At 35.5% G+C, this 20,763-nt stretch overlaps 3 protein-coding genes across 3 annotated transcripts; all 3 read right to left on the reverse strand.

Moving 5' to 3' along the window:
• Positions 1 to 2,592: 2,592 nt before the first annotated feature.
• On the reverse strand, positions 2,593 to 6,200 carry LOC134726579 (betaine receptor acr-23-like). Its single transcript, XM_063590987.1, has 2 exons — positions 5,491 to 6,200; positions 2,593 to 2,653 (listed from the first exon to the last, which is right to left on the reverse strand). The coding sequence occupies exons 1-2, from the start codon at positions 6,198 to 6,200 to the stop codon at positions 2,593 to 2,595; spliced, it is 771 nt and encodes a 256-aa protein (XP_063447057.1).
• A 947-nt stretch (positions 6,201 to 7,147) lies between these two features.
• Positions 7,148 to 8,554, reverse strand: LOC134726580 (acetylcholine receptor subunit alpha-like). The gene has a single exon (XM_063590988.1). The coding sequence runs from the start codon at positions 8,552 to 8,554 to the stop codon at positions 7,148 to 7,150; it is 1,407 nt and encodes a 468-aa protein (XP_063447058.1).
• Positions 8,555 to 11,894: 3,340 nt separating this feature from the next.
• LOC134726581 (neuronal acetylcholine receptor subunit alpha-5-like) lies at positions 11,895 to 13,298 on the reverse strand. The gene has a single exon (XM_063590989.1). It carries the CDS (start codon positions 13,296 to 13,298, stop codon positions 11,895 to 11,897), a length of 1,404 nt encoding a protein of 467 aa, XP_063447059.1.
• Positions 13,299 to 20,763: the final 7,465 nt, after the last annotated feature.

Below are 20,763 nucleotides of genomic sequence, written 5' to 3' on the forward strand. Positions count from 1 at the left end.
TTGAAACGGTTATTCTATAACGGTCAACCAACTCGTGATGGCGTCCGTAAAATTTACGAAGGGGCGATTTCAACTTCACCATTTGAAACTCTTGGTTTAATAGCTTCCTTGTGAGCAGCAACCCTCTATCAAGAGAATCATGATATGAAATGCAAGCACGGGAATATCGTATCAATTGGGATATATACCCCGTATGCAGGTGCTGCTGGAATGTTGCTACTTAGAAATGGAAAGTTCACAATTGGAAAGCTGAAATCATCTCTTTTGTCGTAAAGTTTTGTTTTCAACCGACCCTCATTGTCAATTTCTAGATGTAAGTCAAGATATAAAGCCGACTTAACTTATCTGTAGTATCCTTTATCTCTAGTTCAATGGTATAGATGCGTTCCACATAGTCACCAAATTTTGAATTATTTAGTGAAAGAACATCATCGATATAGCGGAAAGTAGAGTTAAAGGATATTGCTAACTTCTTATCTTTCTTCCTAAGAAGTTCCTGCATGAAGTCAGCCTCATAATAATAAAGAAATAAGTCGGCAAGTAGAGGGGCACAGTTTGTTCCTTTTGGAATGCCGACAGTCTGTTGAAAAACACGTCCTCCGAAAGTAACAAATATGTTGTCAATCAATAAATCAAGCATCTTGATAATATCAGTTTCAGAGATTTTTTTGTTTGAATCAGAGTGATCCTTTACAAAGTAGGATTTATTCCTTTCTAAGACAAGATACTTGTATCTACGTTGGCCATTCTTTTTTATGAAGCAAAGCAATACCAACTCTTTCAATTTGTCTTTTAATTTGGAATGTGGAATACTTTTTAATGAGTGTCAGCTAACCGTTTAGACGTTACGCACGATATTGCGTCCCATTGGTAACGTCAAAATTTGACGTTTTACGTCGGTTATCCAGTATTCTTTGTTCGTTTTGATTGTATTCATTTTTGGTCGATATGGATACTTCAAAGTCTCGAATATGTATGAAATATTTGCTACTGGTAGATACGCAAGCAAATGAACTTTTCGGACTTCTAATTCGGCTTGTGTTGTATTTTTCTTTATATTCATTTTAACTTTTATTTTTTTACTCTTTTCTTTTTAGTTTCTTTATCTCTTAACAATATTTAATTCTCTCTGTCTCGGATATGAAATTCTTTTGTTCTGTAATTAATATTTTACCTATTTAAAGTATTTATTGACAAATTACCATATGTTTTTTTTTTCATTTTAGATAGTTATTCATTTCTATTTGATTATAACTACTTTTATATATTGCAGTTCTTATCGTGGTTTCTATGATTCTATCTATTTTCGAAATTTGTAATTTGGTTATTTTGTTTTGTCCTCTGATCTTAAAACATAAAATCGGACCGTACTTATTATTTAAAAACAATGAAATATCGTTCATATATCATATGATAATACGAACTGTTTTCAAATTCGATGGCCTAGGAGGATGATTGGCCTAATGAGTTCATATAAAGTGATAAAAAGCATGGTAATTTTAAGATACGCTCGTGGCGAGATTTGTTCGACTCCGATCCTAATCGACAGTTATTGCAACTATTTTAACTTAAGGTCGCCTGATGTTCGGCTACTCCTACCTTTGATGACAGGTCAATAGAATACAACAAATGTCGCTTATACATGTAGTGGTGTTTACCACCAAAACAAAGAACAAACTTTTAGAAATAATTTGAAAACACAAAAAAGTCATATATGTATAGCGTCCCGAATCGAAAACGTTCAAAACGTAAGAAAATTGCTCAGTGGACAAACTTGCAAGACATTTGATTTGTAAAAAAACGAAGTCATTTCGACTTAACAGCTTATCAAAAAGTATGTTATCGTATTGTGGGATGAGAGCACAATTACGAAAAAGCACTGTTTTATATGCTACAAATTGAATATTTAATAAAATGACGTTGAAACTGACGGTGTTTTTGTAAAAAGCGGCGAAATTCGACAATGGACAATCTTGCAAGACATTTTCCCGAGGCCAATGCGTTTTTATTTGTGGTGCGAGTGCTGTAAAATTCCGGATTTGAAATGGTCTATCTAAGCACATTTGTAGGAATAATTTATAAAAACAAAATTTTATATCATCTGATATTTTAAAAAGCGATAAATTTTGATAACTTAGCATTTTCAGAAACCTGACCATGGCGAGGATTATTCATTTTTGAAAAAATAAATTTTTACCGTTCGATCAACACAAAAAACCGCAATGGCGTCATAAATTATATTAGACGTTTATCATTCATGCGAATTTTCGCGGATTTTAAACTTTTTATTAGACCACAAAAAATCCCGCAAAAGTTATTTTGCGAATAATTTGTTACGTCTGACACGCATATTTTTGACGTTTTTGGTAATATTTGTATCATTATTTGAAACTATTATGAAAAGTTAAAGAATATTTTTAATATTTTTGGAAACAGTAATACCTGCCTTATCTATGGATATAAATTTCATAAAGCTGAACTAGTTAGTTTTCATAGAAAGACTATTTATCAAATTGCTCTGTCGCATTTCACGGCATTGACGCAATAACGTGCTAAACGTCTTAGCGCTCATGTTCAGCTTTATGTCACCTTTCATTCACATTTTGATCTCCCTTTGGTATCCATAAACCAATTTTCTCTGTCCGCTTTAGATCTATAAATAAGGGTAATAAAATTCAGATAGTTCTGGTGACAATGCATTATAATAAAAAAAATACATTATATATAATCTAAATGTATCTACTAGGAAACTACGTGTGGGTCGGGGGGTTGGGGTGTATCAATGAAATAGCTCGTGCAAAATAATGATTTTTTTCATTTATCTAACAGACAAATTGAAAATATATCTTCCATTGAACTGTTACCTTGTAAACTGGCACCCGGCTTTGAAATGCAGACTAAGGTTAAAGCAGGGTTCTTATTCGTCTTATAGAGAAATATTCTCTTTTCTGATGTGCATGCCAAAAAAAATAACACTTTATGAATTTCATGCGTTCGAAGAGCTTTTCTGGATTTACATTCATCATGAACGCCCAACCAGCAGGGAGCGAAAGTAAGGGATTTAAAATTACGTAGACACGTTAGAAGATATACATTATATAATTAGAATGGACAAAAACAGAATAGCTAAAAGCTAAGGGAAACGATGTAACTGAACGATAAAACCACGATTATCTGCATGTAAAATATAAAATGTCTAAAATTGAGTAACACGTACCAATTAAATCATGCCAATGTGTTGAAAAATCGGCTTCTGTACGGCCAGTTCATAAAGGACAGATATTAACCAGCAGAGGCACCGATCTGGAATCTAATAACTAATAATTAGTACTCTTCCAATAAAAATGAATAGAATAGTCAAAAATTCTACAGAGAGTAACCAACTCTATATTATCATATGTAGTCAAGTAAGTTGTCAATTTAAGGTTGAAGGATACTTTCATGAACAGGGAGATATCCTTGGTATTTGATGTTTTTTTTTATAATTGTATCTACTTGCACTTCTGCACGCACTTGCATCTTAACCGTTTTGCTGGTTTAATTAATGTTGTTGTGCTATGTAGCTGTGTCTTTTAGATACTCTACATCTATCTTAATTCATAATGAATAGCGACAGAAAAATTATCTCCAATTTGTTGTAACACAACCTTATACATTTCTCACACTGCCTGTGACTTCTTTACACAAAATTCGTTGTGTATGTTTAAAGATTACATTTTAGTCTGAGAGAACACCATTTATCTATTAGTTGTTATTGGCATTGAAGGTTTCAGTAATTTCGAGTACTCTAATATCGGTGTTTTGTGTCTTGTTTATGCTAGTTATTTTTCCTCGTACTGATTGTGTGAGTAAATCATTTGAACTCGGATTTCTCATTGGCAATCATACCACATCTTCTAATTTATTTTCATATTAAAGAGCAGCTCCACACGATAAATGTGTTTTGGCATTCTTTGAGAAATGGTATATATTTAAAAGACCATAAGTCCTTCCATACATCCAAATAGGGGCAAATGAAATTTACAACACTTAACCTTTGCATAGTCTTTAGTTTTCTATTTTGTGTCATGTGAACTGTTGGACCGTTGGTTTTCCCGTTTGAATGGCTTTACACTAGTAATATTGGGGCCCTTTATAGCTTGTTGTTCGGTGTGAGCCAAGGCTCCGTGTTGAAGACCGTACTTTTTAACTTATAATGGTTTACTCTTTAAATTGTTATTTGGATGGAGAGTTGTCTCATTGGCACTCACACCACATCTTCCTATATCTGTTAACTGTTTGTTTTTTTTCCTTTTATAACCATGGCGTTCTCAGTTTATTTTCGATCTATGAGTTTGACTGTCCCTCTGGTATCTTTCGCCCCTCTTTGCAAACATGTTATCTATCATTCTATTCACGATACTTTACTATTTCTTGTGGTATATTCTTCTTTATGATTAAAAAAGTGAAAACTCTTTCTAGATATTTTAATACGAAATTTTTAATAATAAAACATTTGATGAAATGTAGATAATATGTACGAAAACTTAATATGTATACCTATACAGAATTTAAAACGTCTTCTTATCTGCAAGTACATGTATATGGTTTTGTAATTAAGAAACAATTATTTTTTAACTCTTTTTTGTCTGTCGAGTTCTGCATAATTTTACTGAAACACTTTTTTTTTAACGATTTTTTTTTATTTACTCCCCTTCAAAGCAAATTTTGGCACAGAAATTCAAGCAAATAAACTACATATATTTTGTCATGAAAAGACCTTAAAAACTGAAACTGGTTATGCCCGATATTTCTTAAATAATGAACTTGAAACAAAATGTATAAGTAAACAAGAAAATAACAAACAAATCATTTGTGCCAGTCTACTGGTAATAATGAGCAAGCAATGGCGTCATAAAAATCATAGTCAAAAGGAAATTGACAATAATAAATACAACAAAACATATTTTATCAAATGTCCTTGCTACATGTTTCCATGTAATTTCATAATCGTTCTTGTATACTTTATCATCTTTCCGGATAACAATAGGAGCAAAATCTTCCTCGTATTCGGTTTGAAATTTCGGATGAGAAAAGAAGTTATCGTCGTTGTCATCATATTCCGATAAAGTCAGAGGAGTTACCTTGTTTTGGCGCGAAAGATCATGCTTGTGTTTGTTTTCATAGCAACCGCAACATGCAATAAAACGGACTATTCTCTGCGGAACCATATTTCGAGGATCTTTACTGTGAATAGTCAATGATAAAATAGCTAGATAAGTAAGAACAGAGACGACAAGAATCATCGTTGTAAAATAAAATGACAAAATGGACATTTGTGTCGACGACTTTGGCAATGATCCGGTGACCATAGCCATAAGAATTGAGATTGAAAGGAAAACAAACATGGCGAATCCGACCCTTTCTCCAGAACCTGCCGGTACAAGGAATATGAGGTTACTCAAGAATACTAACATCAGAAAAGGTAAAAAATGCGTCAGCAAAAAGTACTTTGGATTTCTCTGCAGTGTTAGCTCGAAGTGTGCAAAAGACGTGCTCTCTTTGGTTTCTGTGTAAGGATCGTGCGATTTAAGGCGCCATAATTCATGCTCGTTATAGTATGAAGTGTCTAAACTTTCGTTGGTAATTGAAATATTAACTTCTGAATCCTTGAAACCCCAAGGAGTAAATGTAATGTTACATTTCTGAGTATCAAAGGGGAAATAAGTTGAATCTACTTGACAGTTTGTTTTGGATACAATAGAAGGCGACCATTTCATTACTGCAGATTCATCTTTGGTTGGCATCGAGATCCTTACATCTGTATTGGCATCTCCAATCATTGAAATATTTGAATGTGAATTAAAAATGCTGATGGTTGGTACCCACACAACGTCTCGAGGCACAGAAATTTCAGTAACAAAAGGCGGACCGGATACAGCGGATATTAAGTCATCATCCCAAGTTATATCCATGAGTCCATTTACCTCTAAGTATCCATCTGCTTCATTAAATTCTCCTATGCTCACAAGTGTGAAATTCACATCCACAGTTATCTGGTCACTTTGTTCTTTTTTAGGGAAGATTTCATCGACAAAACAAGTTGTACAAGTTATAGCATTTGTATAAAAATTTAAAATATCCTGATATGATGGCGCTCCAGAAACTGGATAAAAGTATAAAATCAAAGTTAAAATCAACACTGTTTTAACCGTAGCCATATTTCTTTTTCCTTATTAAATGAAGAACTTCGATCAAGCGAATGATAAAAAAGGCAAAACAATAGACAGCTTTCGAGCCAGTGAACCTATTGAATAAATCAAAATGTGACACTTACCTACTTAAAGTATTTGAAATAGAATTGTTGGTTGAAATAAGAACTGACATAAGGTTATATTAATAAACAAAACTAAGACTACAGGACTAGGAGAAAGTAATCAGAGCGATCAAATATGGAACACAGGTTTGTGTCAAAAAGAATTGCCCGCATTAATTTAAAACAAATAAACCCCCATATAGTTAAATATAAAACAACGTTCAAATGTACCAAATACAATTTGACCATTAATTGTCTCTAAAATTAGAAAAAAAACTTATATTTAGTCTTCAAAATGTAATTTATTACAATATTTTTGTCAGTTCGAATTTTCAAGGTGAAACAGTTCCTAACCGCAGCTCCTCTTTTAATGTTAAGGTATGGTGAATAAAATGACAAGTAAGAAAAACGTTAAGGAAACAGCAATTCAAGAAAACACGAAAATAAAATGCAATCAGACGTAACCGTATTGTCCTAAACAAAATAAAAGTGTCTATTCTACCAATAGGAATTTCAACAGCAAACAAGGTTTCTGACTTTGAACAGGTGCACCAATTAGGCAATGACCGAAAAATAATATGAACACAATAACACATTTAAACAACTAATTTTATTTGTGGCAAAAAGGACATTTTTGTAGTTTCCGGAATGTGCACGATATCTGAAAATTGTAACACATTAGATATTTCACCATTCAATATAATATGCTAGTATACTTAAAGACGTCATTGTGATTTGATGACGACTTCTGATAAAATGAACACAAAGAAGAAAACATATGGTAGAAATCAACATTGCGCTTGAATAAAATTGTTTTCAGGGAAAGAAGGCCAACAATCAAGTAGCTAGTCATTATTCTGTTGTAACACCGGTTGTTCCCAATAAGAGGGGTAAAATGTAATAGCCTGAGATTATAAGTGTTCCAGACATGAAAATAAGGAACAATGTTTTATCAACAGTTCTCCCGACAACGGTCCATGTTATCCCGTATCGACATTCCTCTTCCTCTTCATCGTCGTCGGATACTTCATCGACATATTCCATTGGTTGCACCATCGACTCATCATCGGTCACGACAGAAGCGCCACTGGACAAATCGCGTTTGACCTCCGTAATATCGTTCCCCGTCATTTCTTTGGTCAATGTCTGTTTACTTTCAGAACGTTTTCTGCGTTTAGGAGGCATGAACTTTGATTTCCGACACAAGCGACATGTCAAAAACCCAAATATGTAAACTAAAATCCATGGCACTGGGGTATTGTCCTCTTCCTTTGCATAAATTCTTAGCGACAAAATTGTCACGAAAGTTGTTAAACTGCTGATGGATAGCATTATCACAAGATAATATACCATATTAGACATAGGTTTGGATGTTTCGGGGAGACTTTGCGATACGATTGTCAAATAAACGGCAAATGTAAGAAATATATTCGTTGCAAATCCCATTCTTTCTCCTGCTGTCGGTGGAAGTACAAATGATAAAGAGTTAAGCACACCCAGAAGTACAACCGGAATGATCATGTTTATCATGAAATAAATGGGTCGTCTTTTCACAGTAATAGATAGTGAGAGGATGGATCGATTTGATAGACTTGTTGTGTTTATTGTCGACGACAACAGCTCCCATTCCTGATTTTCAACGAATTGATCTGTACGAGCATATGTTGTCGTCGGTAGGAACTCGACCTCGTGACTCTGATATCCCCACGGTGTGAACATTATTTCGCACGTCTGTTCGTCAAACGGAAAGTCAGTGGTATCTACCGTGCAGCCAGTTTTGGTAACAATACCAATATTTAAGTCTACTTGACCATTAGTTAGAGTCAACGTTGCATCATACCCACCTTTTATGAGTGGTGTTAGACTGGACACTGAATTAAACACGGTGACCGGTGGTAGCCATATATCATCTGACTGAAGATCAATCTCCATCAGAAGATGAGTTTTAGGAAGATAATTAAGAACTATATACTCGTCCAACCATCTTACTTTCATTTTCATAATCAATAATAATGTTCCCGCCACTTCGTCAAACTCCGGAAGTTGTATCAAGCTGAACTGCAAGTCCACATACAATGTTTCATTATTCCAAAGCATAGGAATCACATTTTTGTCGTAAGATTTTAAAAATAAAGCACTCATCAACTTTCTCACGTGTGAAGCAGTTGGTATTGTTTGTGAAGAACAGTTATTACAATCTAACTGGATGGAACTTTGTATCAGTGTTAGTAATAGTAGGCAGATCGGTAAAGCAGCCATGTTGTTTTTGTTTTAGTCTAAACTGAATTAACTGTACTTATAGAATGATATGTATTTAACATACAATATTTTGATAGAAATCACACTTCATTCAAATAGAACCATTTATTAAATGTCAATATAACATTAACTCCTTGAAGTTTAATTAAGATTCAACTGAAAAGATTGTGATAAAAGTCCGTTTAAAGGAATAGATGCGTAAAATAATGAAATCACGATCGTGTCCTTTTGCATTACCCAGTCTTATACATTAAAAGGTGAAATGGTTCAACATTGAAGATAATTAATTAATCTTTTAAATCTTGATCTTAATAATGAGATAAGTAGCCATTTTAAAGATGAAAAAAATGTACCTGAAATTTTCTCTGCTGCGTAAAATCTACACTCGGTTGTCCATACAGTTACCAAATGGGCATTTAGTTTTGTTTCATGGGTATGAGCCCGAAAACTAGAAATTAAGCTAACGTAGCATAATCAGTCAGTTCGGAGTAAACTGAAAATAAGCGAGATCAATGACATTTTAATGTGTATAATGAAACTATATATGAGTATATCGGAGCAACATTCTGAGTAGGGTAGTTACTGTATATCTTCGGGTCTATTCAGGTCCACTTTGAGTTTCAGGTCTTTAGTGTAACCTTTGCACTAATAACCTGAAAGTGAACCTGAATAGACCTAAAGATATACGACTCAAATGGATTTTCTTTAAGTTAGAATTTGATTAAATGTGAAGATCCATAAATGTTTAAAATATTTTAAAATATAAGAAAAAAACCAACTACCGAACTCCGAGGAGAATTCAAAATGGCAATTGCCTAAGCAAATGGCAAAAGCTCAAACACATCAAACGAATGAATAACAACTGTCATATACCTGACTTGGTACAGGCATTTTCTAATATAGAAAATGATTGATTAAATCTTGTGTTATAGCTAGCTTAACTTCTCACTTGTAGTACAGTCGCATAAAATTCCATTTTATTGATAACGATGTATGAACAAAACAGACGAACATAAGGTAAACATGTAAAAAATAGGAATGCAGCAGCCAACATTGTGTTATCATCTTAATCACTACAAAAACAAGCAAATATGTTTACAAAAACAAATAAAATAGCATATACAAAGAAAATTAGCAAAAACAACAGACAACAATAAACAAAATAACCATATCACAACACATCGACGGGATGTACAAGTACCAAGCCACGTCAAATAGATACTGCTAAAAAAGGCTAAAAAGTAAAAGTAATAATTCTCTTAGACAAATAGGAGAATACACTTTAAATATCGCTAATCCCGGCTGACCCGGCCGCTTGAACTTTTGACGCACACAACCTTCACTTTTTCATTGTGACTTCAGATATTTTGTTTTATGACGTCAAAATTTTACGGGGACCTGTGTGATATCCAGCAATGGCGGACTAATAGCGATCAGGTGTATACGATAACACATCATGAAGATGTTCATGATGTACAGCGTCAGTACCTACCATCAATACTTAAAGACCATCGTGTATTATTTGTGAAACTGATACGGAATTCTTATCAATGAGGTCTTGATATCTTATGATGAACATTATTTTAGAAAAAGGACAAGACGTCCTGGTTCATCACCTTTCTGCTCAGACGATGGAAACGTTTTACAAAAACCGAATAGCAGATATACTGAATTACTTAGAAAATGTATACCCCATGGGCAGGTGAAGTTGGTATAATGCTTCTAAGGTAAGGAAATTGATAATTTCAAATTTAAATTGTCTCGTTTGTTATAGATTCTGGTACTGAGATGACCGCTACGTCAAATTAGAGGCATACGTCTAAGTATGATGCAGAGGAAGTCGTGTCGTATTATCTTTAATTTCTAGTTCTGGATATATTAATGGAACCCATAAAAATAACATCATCAATGTAAAATTAAATGATCTGGTTTCTTCGATTTGTTTGTTTTTGGTAAGTGTCTGCAGGAAGTTCGAATCATATGATAATAGGAAGAGGTTGGCAAGAGGAGGTGTTCAGTTCGTTTCCATTGGATTGCCGACAATTTGTTAATTAAGTGTACCTGCAAATTTTTCAAAGATGTTGTTTAGAAGAATTCCAGTATATATAAACTGATCACTTGCACCTCTGTATAGTAGGTTTTACCTTTTTGTTCACTGTTACCAAGATATGCCGTTTGGCATCCCAAAGCAATAAATTCATGGCGTATGCTATCATTTTTATAATGAAAAGCATTGTGAATAAATTTTTTTAAACAATTTTTTAGACGAGTTTGAACCTCTTTTCTTGCATTTTTTTTGACAGATGGTGGATTATCTTGAAACAATATTAAAAAGAGGAGTAGGTTGCTTTGAAATTTGCAGTCTATAACATACAACAAAGAAAACTGAAGATTTGGTCCAAAACCTGGTGTTAACCCAAAATGTTCCGGAACGGGGTAATCAGTTTCTGCTCCCCTAGTGGCGTCTGTCATGATGCTCATGAAAAGGAAAATTCCAAGATATATATTAAAGTGAAATATGGGATGTCAAAATCGATGAAGAAACGGGACACGACAAGTGGATTCAATACATGGTTTACTGTGACATAGATATTTCATAATTGTCACACAAAAGAACGATGTATCCGTAAAATAATGTAATGTAGAGGATAAGTGAGAGAAGCTCAACCAATAATGGCATTATAGATTGTAAAATATACACTAGATAGATGTACAAATTAGTCATCTTATCATTGCAGTTTTCGTAAAAATACTTCCGTCTTATTCAACTAATTTCTTTCTTGAGGAATTATGTTTGTAATCATGGGAATTGAGGAGATTGTTCTGTTACCTCTTGGTGTGACCTCTTGATATTTATCAGATACCCCCAGTTTTTGGTAGGTTTTGTGTTGCTTATTCTTTAGTTTTATATGTTGTGTCGTGTGTGCTTTTGTTTGTCTGTTTGTCTTTTTCATTTTTTTGCCTTGGCGTTGTCAGTTAGTTTTCGATTTGTGAGTTTGACTGTCCCTTTGGTATCTTTCGTCCCTCTTTTATGTGATGTAAGATTACGTTTTCCTTAATTGTGATCTAATAATTCTTTCTTTTTAATTCTAAACTTAACATTTGCAAACATTGTACGAACTCAACACTACTTATGTTAATGATTTTAATCAATTGTTTTTAAGTTACTGTACATACATTTTCGTTGCCAATTTCATTAAGAAAATAAGCGAATCCCTTTTGATCATTTCATTTCAAGTTTCAATACAAAAATAAGATGATGTGGTATGATTTACAATTAGACAACACTCCACCAAATGATATAGAAGTTATCAACTATAGACACAGTATAAGATTGTTATCAAGTATTCATTTGTTCCAGAAGTGGAACTAAGAATACAACGCATACAATGGCGTTTAGTCCTATGAAAACCAAGAAGAAAAGCATGTCTAGAGTAGAAGCGACGAGTTTCCAATCTACTCCCCATTTACGATTATGTTCTTCGTCCGAATCAGTCGTTACTATACTCCTGGTGTCAATTTTCCCTCTCTTTTGTAATTCAAAATTGACAGGGTATTCTGGATCCTCAAACTCATCCTCGCTACAAATTCTACAGTTTAAGCAGCCTACTAAATTGGATAGCCAGTTTGGAACTATTTTTTTCTCGTCTTTATGGAAAATTCTCAGCGTGAAGATAGTCACAAAAGCAGTTCCAGCACTAATGGCTACCATGCACATTAGAAAATAGCACAACGTAGACATAGGATCGGAAGTTTTCGGTAAGTTATCAGAAATCATTGTAAGATACACAGCAAAGGTTAGGAAAGCGGTTACAGAATAACCAATTCGTTCACCAGAATTCCCTGGCAACAAAAATACAAGAGTACTAATCACAGCTAGTATCAAAATAGGAGTAACAAGATTTACTACAAAATACAAAGGACGTCGCGTAAATTTTAATTTTACAAGGATAAAAGATGAACCATCAATTTCTTCGACCTCGATAGCCGTACTGTCCAAAGTCCACTCCATGTTATCTTGATAGTCTGTTATATTTACTTCCGGTTCCAAAGCATTGAACTTGACCTCTGTACTTGGATGTCCAAAGGATATAAACCTCACTACGCACTCTTGTGAGTCGAAAGGGAAATGGGTGACGTCGATAAAGCAGGCGGACTTTGAATTTATACCTGGTTTCCACGTTACTAATGGTACCTCTTTGATAAGAGTTTTTGTAATAGTTCCTTCATTACTGTCATTTTTAATACATGTCGTATAGCCCATCTGAACTCGAACGTGATATGTAGAATCTGCGATCGGTATAATAGCTTTCACCGAGTTAAATACAGAAACAGGTGGTTTCCAAACATAGTTCTCTGGAATGAGAAATTTGGTAAGACTGCCGTGATCAACCTCATCAAATGAATCATCGAGAAGTTCGTCATGCCACAGAAGAGTAAGAAATCCTACGATCTCTAAAGTTCCAGCGACTTCATTGAAATCTATTACTTGTAAAAGATCGAATGACATATTTACCTGAACAACAGACAAATCTGCTCTCGGTGGAACCAGCGTGTTGTAGGAAGCTCTACTTCCGGTGAATGTTGTAGACAAAAAACTTTCAAACTGTGTTTTAGAAACTAAATTCGCATTAGGAGTACACTCTTCTGTGCAATTAAATTGCTCTTTACACGGCACCGCATGAACATGTTGATGTCGCAAGAAGCAGAAAGTTAAAACAAATATTTTCATTAAAATCTCCATGATGTTTGAACAGTTCCGTCTATTTGATATGATTTAAGAACAAATCGTTCTATGTGACAAGATTTGGCATCAAATTAAGAATATGCGATTAAATCAAAGTTTAAATAGTTCAAAAGACAAAAGATCGACACCGTTACAGACTGATACTTTATATTTAATTAATTAGACAAATTCTAATGTGGTACATATGATAAAGAACTCAAACAAGACACAACTAAGTTTACAAAAATGTTTGTCACGATTTGATAACTCGTTCGTTCGATATCAGTTGTTTTTAAAGGAGAAATGTTATCGCGATACATAACAGGGTTAAATCAAGATAACGGAAAATAAATCGACAGAACATAGGCGCTTAAGGAAAGGATCCTGTTATGAGACTCCATAGTTCCTCAACCTCATTATCATAAATATGGTATACAAATAAGTGATATTTAAAGATTATCGTTGATATCGCTATTTTACCTATGATGACGTGTCAATTTCGTGTCAATTTTAATGACAACGCTACGTGCCTCCTTAGTTTTTAGCGATAATTTTCCATCTCAAGCGAGTAGCATGATATGAAAAATAATCACAAGAAAAGATCAAAGGAAAAATGCACAGAATAGCGATAAATTGACAACTCGAGGATTTATGATACTTATGGACTATGGAGGTTCAAAACAGTATCTTGTCCTCAAGCACCTATAGACAAAACAATAACATATGCAACTATTACAGTCATAATAACGTTCGATAACTCTGCATGTTACTGGTTCAATTAGGATTATGTAAAATTTACTGGTTACCTGATGAATGATTTAAAGAATATTGAAAAATATATTTATTTCACCTCGGTTTATATCCATACGAGGTCTTCTTTTATAAATATGAAAATAATATCGCAATGAAAGGCATTGATAATCAGACAACACTAACCTGCATAGGTATTGTCAAAACTTACATCTACATAGATATTGTCAAAACTTATATCGTGATTAGGTGCCATGTTTGTTTTCTTTAATCACGTTGATGTTATGACTTAATTAATAACACTTAATCTAGCTATGTCCAAGGCTATTATTATAGTGATAATAACGTGTCATATCTAATTGTAATATAAACAGTGACATCAAATTGAATTATGTGCATGGACAAAACAAGTGTTGAACATCCTCCACGTTTTAAAATTATTTGGTCGCCATTTTTCAAAATTTTATGAAAATAACAACAGCATGTTTAAGCTTAACAAATGGAACCAATATTCTGTTAGATGCTGCTTTAAGGTAAGACAAAGATGACTGAAAACGTGAGCATCCATCAGTTATTTGATTTTTTTTATTGAAAAATCTTACTAATTATATTTTTACCATGTCGCCCCACGCTGTCAATGTGGTCGCCATCTTGAAAAATAATACCAGATTTTCTGAAAATAGTCTATTTTCAAATCAATTTGGAAGGGACATAATAGAAAATTAAACTATTCCATATACGATATTTCAAATATTTATGAATATAAGAATAAGCATATAGACCCACAATTATTCCATCTGTTTTGTTTGAATCGCAATTTAAGTTTAAACACGACAGAAAATCCAATATTTATCGTAGTTGTATGATTTAACAGTGTGAACTATCGAGGCAACGTAAGACAAATTTTCAAAAGCATTTGGAAGGGAGAAGATCAAAATTTAAACTTTTCCAAAAGGAATATTTATATTTCTAAATATATGAGGAATTACTATATAGACCCATAATTTTAGTATCATGAACTTAAAGTAATGTATTTCATCGATTTCAGAAAGCCCCTATGCATTTCTATACATTTCACTTTGGCTTGGTACGGGTGATGCGTGACGTCACAACAGTCACGTGATGACTGCTATAGTTGGATATGAAAAAAAATCGAATAGTCATGGAAAATTAGATTTTGATAGACACTTAATACATCAAGATACCGCATAAGTTAATCGAGATTAAGAATCAATGAATGGTAGTTCGTTTTGACGGACATACACAAGTCAGAAATGTGTCCCTCTATAGGTATCCTGCAGTGATAAAAGTGAGAATGATCACAAGTAAATGTATACATAAGAGTGATATTAAATGTAAGTTTACTGTCATACGTTTTTTTAAATCTGTTCTTTTAAAAGTGTATCACTAATTAGTAAATATTCAAATTGGAAAACGCACTTTGATGGACAGACAAAAAAATTGTGGATTGTGAAATATTCCGGGCTAAAGATTGTGAATTATTCCGGGCTAAAGATTCAAACGATATCGATGAAAATTAACGTCCTGATTTTTGGTAACCAGTTGCTATAAGATCACCCCTTTTGGTGGATTTGTTACATTATTAATTATCAGAAAAGGGGTTTCAGATTTTATTTGGTCATAACTTCAATCAAGTCCTTGTTCTACATCGAACGTCTAGACACTACATGATTTATCTCATGTTTATGTGAACGATTACAAACAAAACGGTTGATTCAATGTACTAGTGTGTGTGATACATTATTTTTCAGTTATTCCAGTCATGATTGTTTCTTCACTTCACGTTGGATAAGTCTATTAATCATCAGCACATGTGAGCAATATGAGCAAAACAATTTGTAAAAAGATTATTGATGATATGGCATCGTACAGCTTTATTGAAAACATAATGATGTGTTGGCTATGCCCGTCAAACTAAAGCATTGTGGTAACTTACTTTCAGAAAAATCAAACTATTATATATAGATTGACTGTGTTATGGAAATTTGAATAATACTATAAAGCTGAAAGACGTCAATCATTTGTCCTCGAAAAATGTAAAAATGAGTTACTTAATAATGCTACAAAATCGTTATGTTTTGTATTTGAAAAGATATGATTGTTTGTGTTTGTTTTAAGGTACGTCGTTTGTCTTATCGACGTAAGTACTACTGATTTATTTATTCATAATGGTCCACGGAAATTGGATTACACAAATCATCCTTAAGTTTTTCTATCATATACCCTATGTAACTGGTTTATTCATGAGAAAACATGTCTTCATTATACAACCGAGGAGGTAAAGTTATTGTTAGAATTTCAACTGTGTAGTCTATTAGTTACAATTTAGGCGACTGTTTTACTTTACTTTTTCATGTTTTCCAACTAAGGTCCTGTGATTATTTTGTAAACAGTTGTAAGGTAACGAATGCAAAACAATATATGACGTTTAAAGATTTATATACACGACTATTTCATTGAATACCCATATAAAGGCAACAACAGTATACCTGATACAGATTGTGAGAAAACAAATCCGGGTTGCAAACTAAAACCGAGTGAAACACAGAAACTTTGAGAGGAAAACAACAAAACAACACAACAATACATATAGAGGTGCAACATTAAACTAACGACAATGTAACATACATAGAAACGAAGAGTTCCGACAGAAATAGGTATATAATTGTTGTAGATTCCAATTAATGTCAAATATCACTACTTATTTCGAGACGACACAGGGATCGCCTAAATTGAAATATAGTCTCTTTAGTTTGCAATTGAAGACATCTATAAATGTTCCATCAATGAGTTTTAAAGGAGTAACATGACGGCTGGTGTCACTTATAGAACAGGAACTGTTGACCCTCCGGTGAAGGAGTAACATGACGGCTGATGTCACTAATGGAACAGGAACTATTGACCCTCCAGTGAAGGAGTAACATGACGGCTAGTGTCACTCATGGAATAGGAACTGTTGACCCTCCGGTGAAGGAGTAATATGACGGCTGGTGTCACTTATAGAACAGGAACTGTTCACCCTCCGGTAAAGGAGTAACATGACGGCTGGTGTCACTTAAAGACCAGGAATTGTTGACCCTCCGGTGAAGGAGTAACATGACGACTGGTTTCACTAATGGAACAGGAACTGTTGAACCTCCGGTAAAGGAGTTACATGACGGCTGGCGTCACTTAAAGACCAGGAACTGTTGGCCCTCCGGTGAAGGAGTAACATGACGGCTGGCGTCACTTAAAGACCAGGAACTGTTGACCCTCCGGTGAAGGAGTAACATGACGACCGGTGTCACTTATGGAACAGGAACTGTTGACCCTCCGGTGAAGGAGTAACATGACGGCTGGTGTCACTAATAGAACAGGAACTGTTGAACCTCCGGTGAAGGAGTAACATGACGGCTGGTGTCACTTATGGAACAGGAACTGTTGAACCTCCGGTGAAGGAGTAACATGACGGCTGTCGTCACTAATGGAACAGGAACTGTCGAACCTCCGGTGAAGGAGTAACATGACGGCTGGCGTCACTAATGGAAAAGGAACTGTTGACCCTCCGGTGAAGGAGTAACATGACGGCTGCTGTCACTTATGGAACAGGAACTGTTGAACCTCCGGTGAAGGAGTAACATGACGGCTGGCGTCACTAATGGAACAGGAACTGTTGACCCTCCGGTGAAGGAGTAACATGAAGGCTGGTGTCACTTATGGAACAGGAACTGTTGACCCTCCGGTGAAGGAGTAACATGACGGCTGATGTCACTAATGGAACAGGAACTATTGACCCTCTTGTGAAGGAGTAACATGACGGCTGCTGTCACTTATGGAACAGGAACTGTTGACCCTCCGGTGAAGGAGTAACATGACGGCTGCTGTCACTTATGGAACAGGAACTGTTGACCCTCCGGTGAAGGAGTTACATGACGGCAGGTGTCACAAATGGAACATGAACTGTTGACCCTCCGGTGAAGGAGTTACATGACGGCTGGTGTCACTTATGGAACAGGAACTGTTGACCCTCCGGTGAAGGAGTAACATAACGGCTGGTGTCACTAATGGAACATGAACTGTTGACCCTCCGGTGAAGGAGTTACATGACGGCTGGTGTCACTTATGGAACAGGAACTGTTCACCCTCCGGTGAAGGAGTAACATGACGGCTGCTGTCACTTATGGAACAGGAACTGTTCACCTCCGGTGAACGAGTAACATGGCGGCTGCTGTCACTTATGGAACAGGAACTGTTCACCTCCGGTGAAGGAGTAACATGACGGCTGCTGTCACTAATGGAACATGAACTGTTGACCCTCCGGTGAAGGAGTTACATGACGGCTGGTGTCACTTATGGAACATGAACTGTTGACCCTCCGGTGAAGGAGTAACATGACGGCTGCTGTCACTAATGGAACATGAACTGTTGACCCTCCGGTGAAGGAGTTACATGACGGCTGGTGTCACTTATGGAACAGGAACTGTTGAACCTCCGGTGAAGGAGTAACATGACGGCTGCTGTCACTTATGGAACAGGAACTGTTGAACCTCCGGTGAAGGAGTAACATGACGGCTGGCGTCACTAATGGAACAGGAACTGTTGACCCTCCGGTGAAGGAGTAACATGAAGGCTGGTGTCACTTATGGAACAGGAACTGTTGACCCTCCGGTGAAGGAGTAACATGACGGCTGATGTCACTAATGGAACAGGAACTATTGACCCTCTTGTGAAGGAGTAACATGACGGCTGCTGTCACTTATGGAACAGGAACTGTTGACCCTCCGGTGAAGGAGTAACATGACGGCTGCTGTCACTTATGGAACAGGAACTGTTGACCCTCCGGTGAAGGAGTTACATGACGGCAGGTGTCACAAATGGAACATGAACTGTTGACCCTCCGGTGAAGGAGTTACATGACGGCTGGTGTCACTTATGGAACAGGAACTGTTGACCCTCCGGTGAAGGAGTAACATAACGGCTGGTGTCACTAATGGAACATGAACTGTTGACCCTCCGGTGAAGGAGTTACATGACGGCTGGTGTCACTTATGGAACAGGAACTGTTCACCCTCCGGTGAAGGAGTAACATGACGGCTGCTGTCACTTATGGAACAGGAACTGTTCACCTCCGGTGAACGAGTAACATGGCGGCTGCTGTCACTTATGGAACAGGAACTGTTCACCTCCGGTGAAGGAGTAACATGACGGCTGCTGTCACTAATGGAACATGAACTGTTGACCCTCCGGTGAAGGAGTTACATGACGGCTGGTGTCACTTATGGAACATGAACTGTTGACCCTCCGGTGAAGGAGTAACATGACGGCTGCTGTCACTAATGGAACATGAACTGTTGACCCTCCGGTGAAGGAGTTACATGACGGCTGGTGTCACTTATGGAACAGGAACTGTTGAACCTCCGGTGAAGGAGTAACATGACGGCTGCTGTCACTTATGGAACAGGAACTGTTCACCTCCGGTGAAGGAGTAACATAACGGCTGCTGTCACTTATGGAACAGGAACTGTTGACCCTCCGGTGAAGGACTTACCTGACGGCTGGTGTCACTTATGGAACAGGAACTGTTGACCCTCCGGTGAAGGAGTAACATGACGGCTGCTTTTACTAATGGCACATGAAATGTTGACCCTCCGGTGAAGGAGTAACATGACGGCTGCTGTCACGTACGGAACAGGAACTGTTCACCTCCGGTGAATATCCGGTTTTTGTGGTGATTAGGTTGCTATTTTTTTAGTTTTACATGTTGTGTTCAGTGTACTGTTGTTTTTTTCAAAGTGTTGTCTGTTGTTTATCTTTGATGTATGATTTCTTTATATCCCTGGAATGGTCTCCCCTTTTTAAGATACTGTAAAGATGGAGAACAACAATAAAATATTGTTTCTATTGTCTCTAACTCATGATATTTTTATTTGCGTACATTTCAACCGTATTATTTCCATTCAAATAATTTTCTTATGCTCTAATTGCATAAACTGCAATGACATTGGTTTTGTGTATTATATCATATTTTGGATACTTATTTTACTGATTTGCCATTAAAGACGAAATTTCACCATAACAAGCTCATTATACAAAAAAACATGTATACCCTTTGTGTTGTGTATATAACATATTCTCGTTTGAAAACCTTAAATTTGATGCACTTGTGTCAAATGGTAGGATAGTTTTGAAACAGGAGAAGAAACTAGAGATATTTCATACAAGTTAGATGTTTCATCAATCCTCAGTGACTTCCGACGTATGGAAGTCAGAGAAATTTTATATTAAATGTTGGATTTTGTAAAAAAGAAATTATCTGAAAGTTCATGTATTAAATCGTGGTATTGTTTTAGTTGATATCTTAATTGTAAGATCGTGAAATTACTATTAAGATTCAAGGATGCTTGTTAATTTTCTTAAAAAGCAGAAATACAAACAAAATACAAAACACATGTTTAAGCTCTTTTAATAAAAAAAATCAATTTTTTATTTAAGTTCCTTTCATAAAGGATACATTGTAGTTGAATAAAAAGTATGTCACAAAGTAAAACAAAGTCTCATTAAAAGTCTTTTTTTATTCTCTAATTGTTAATTGCATGAAAGAGGTTTAATTAATTGCTTCTTCGGAAATTGTCAGAGAATTGAATGCAAAGTGAAAATAAAATGCAAATACAATCTTGATATCTTTCCGAGTAACATACCAGAACATATTGAAAACACACAATCAAATAGTCAT

The sequence above is a fragment of the Mytilus trossulus genome, chromosome 7 (assembly GCF_036588685.1).
Source record: "Mytilus trossulus isolate FHL-02 chromosome 7, PNRI_Mtr1.1.1.hap1, whole genome shotgun sequence".
Classification (NCBI taxonomy): Eukaryota; Metazoa; Mollusca; class Bivalvia; order Mytilida; family Mytilidae; genus Mytilus; species Mytilus trossulus.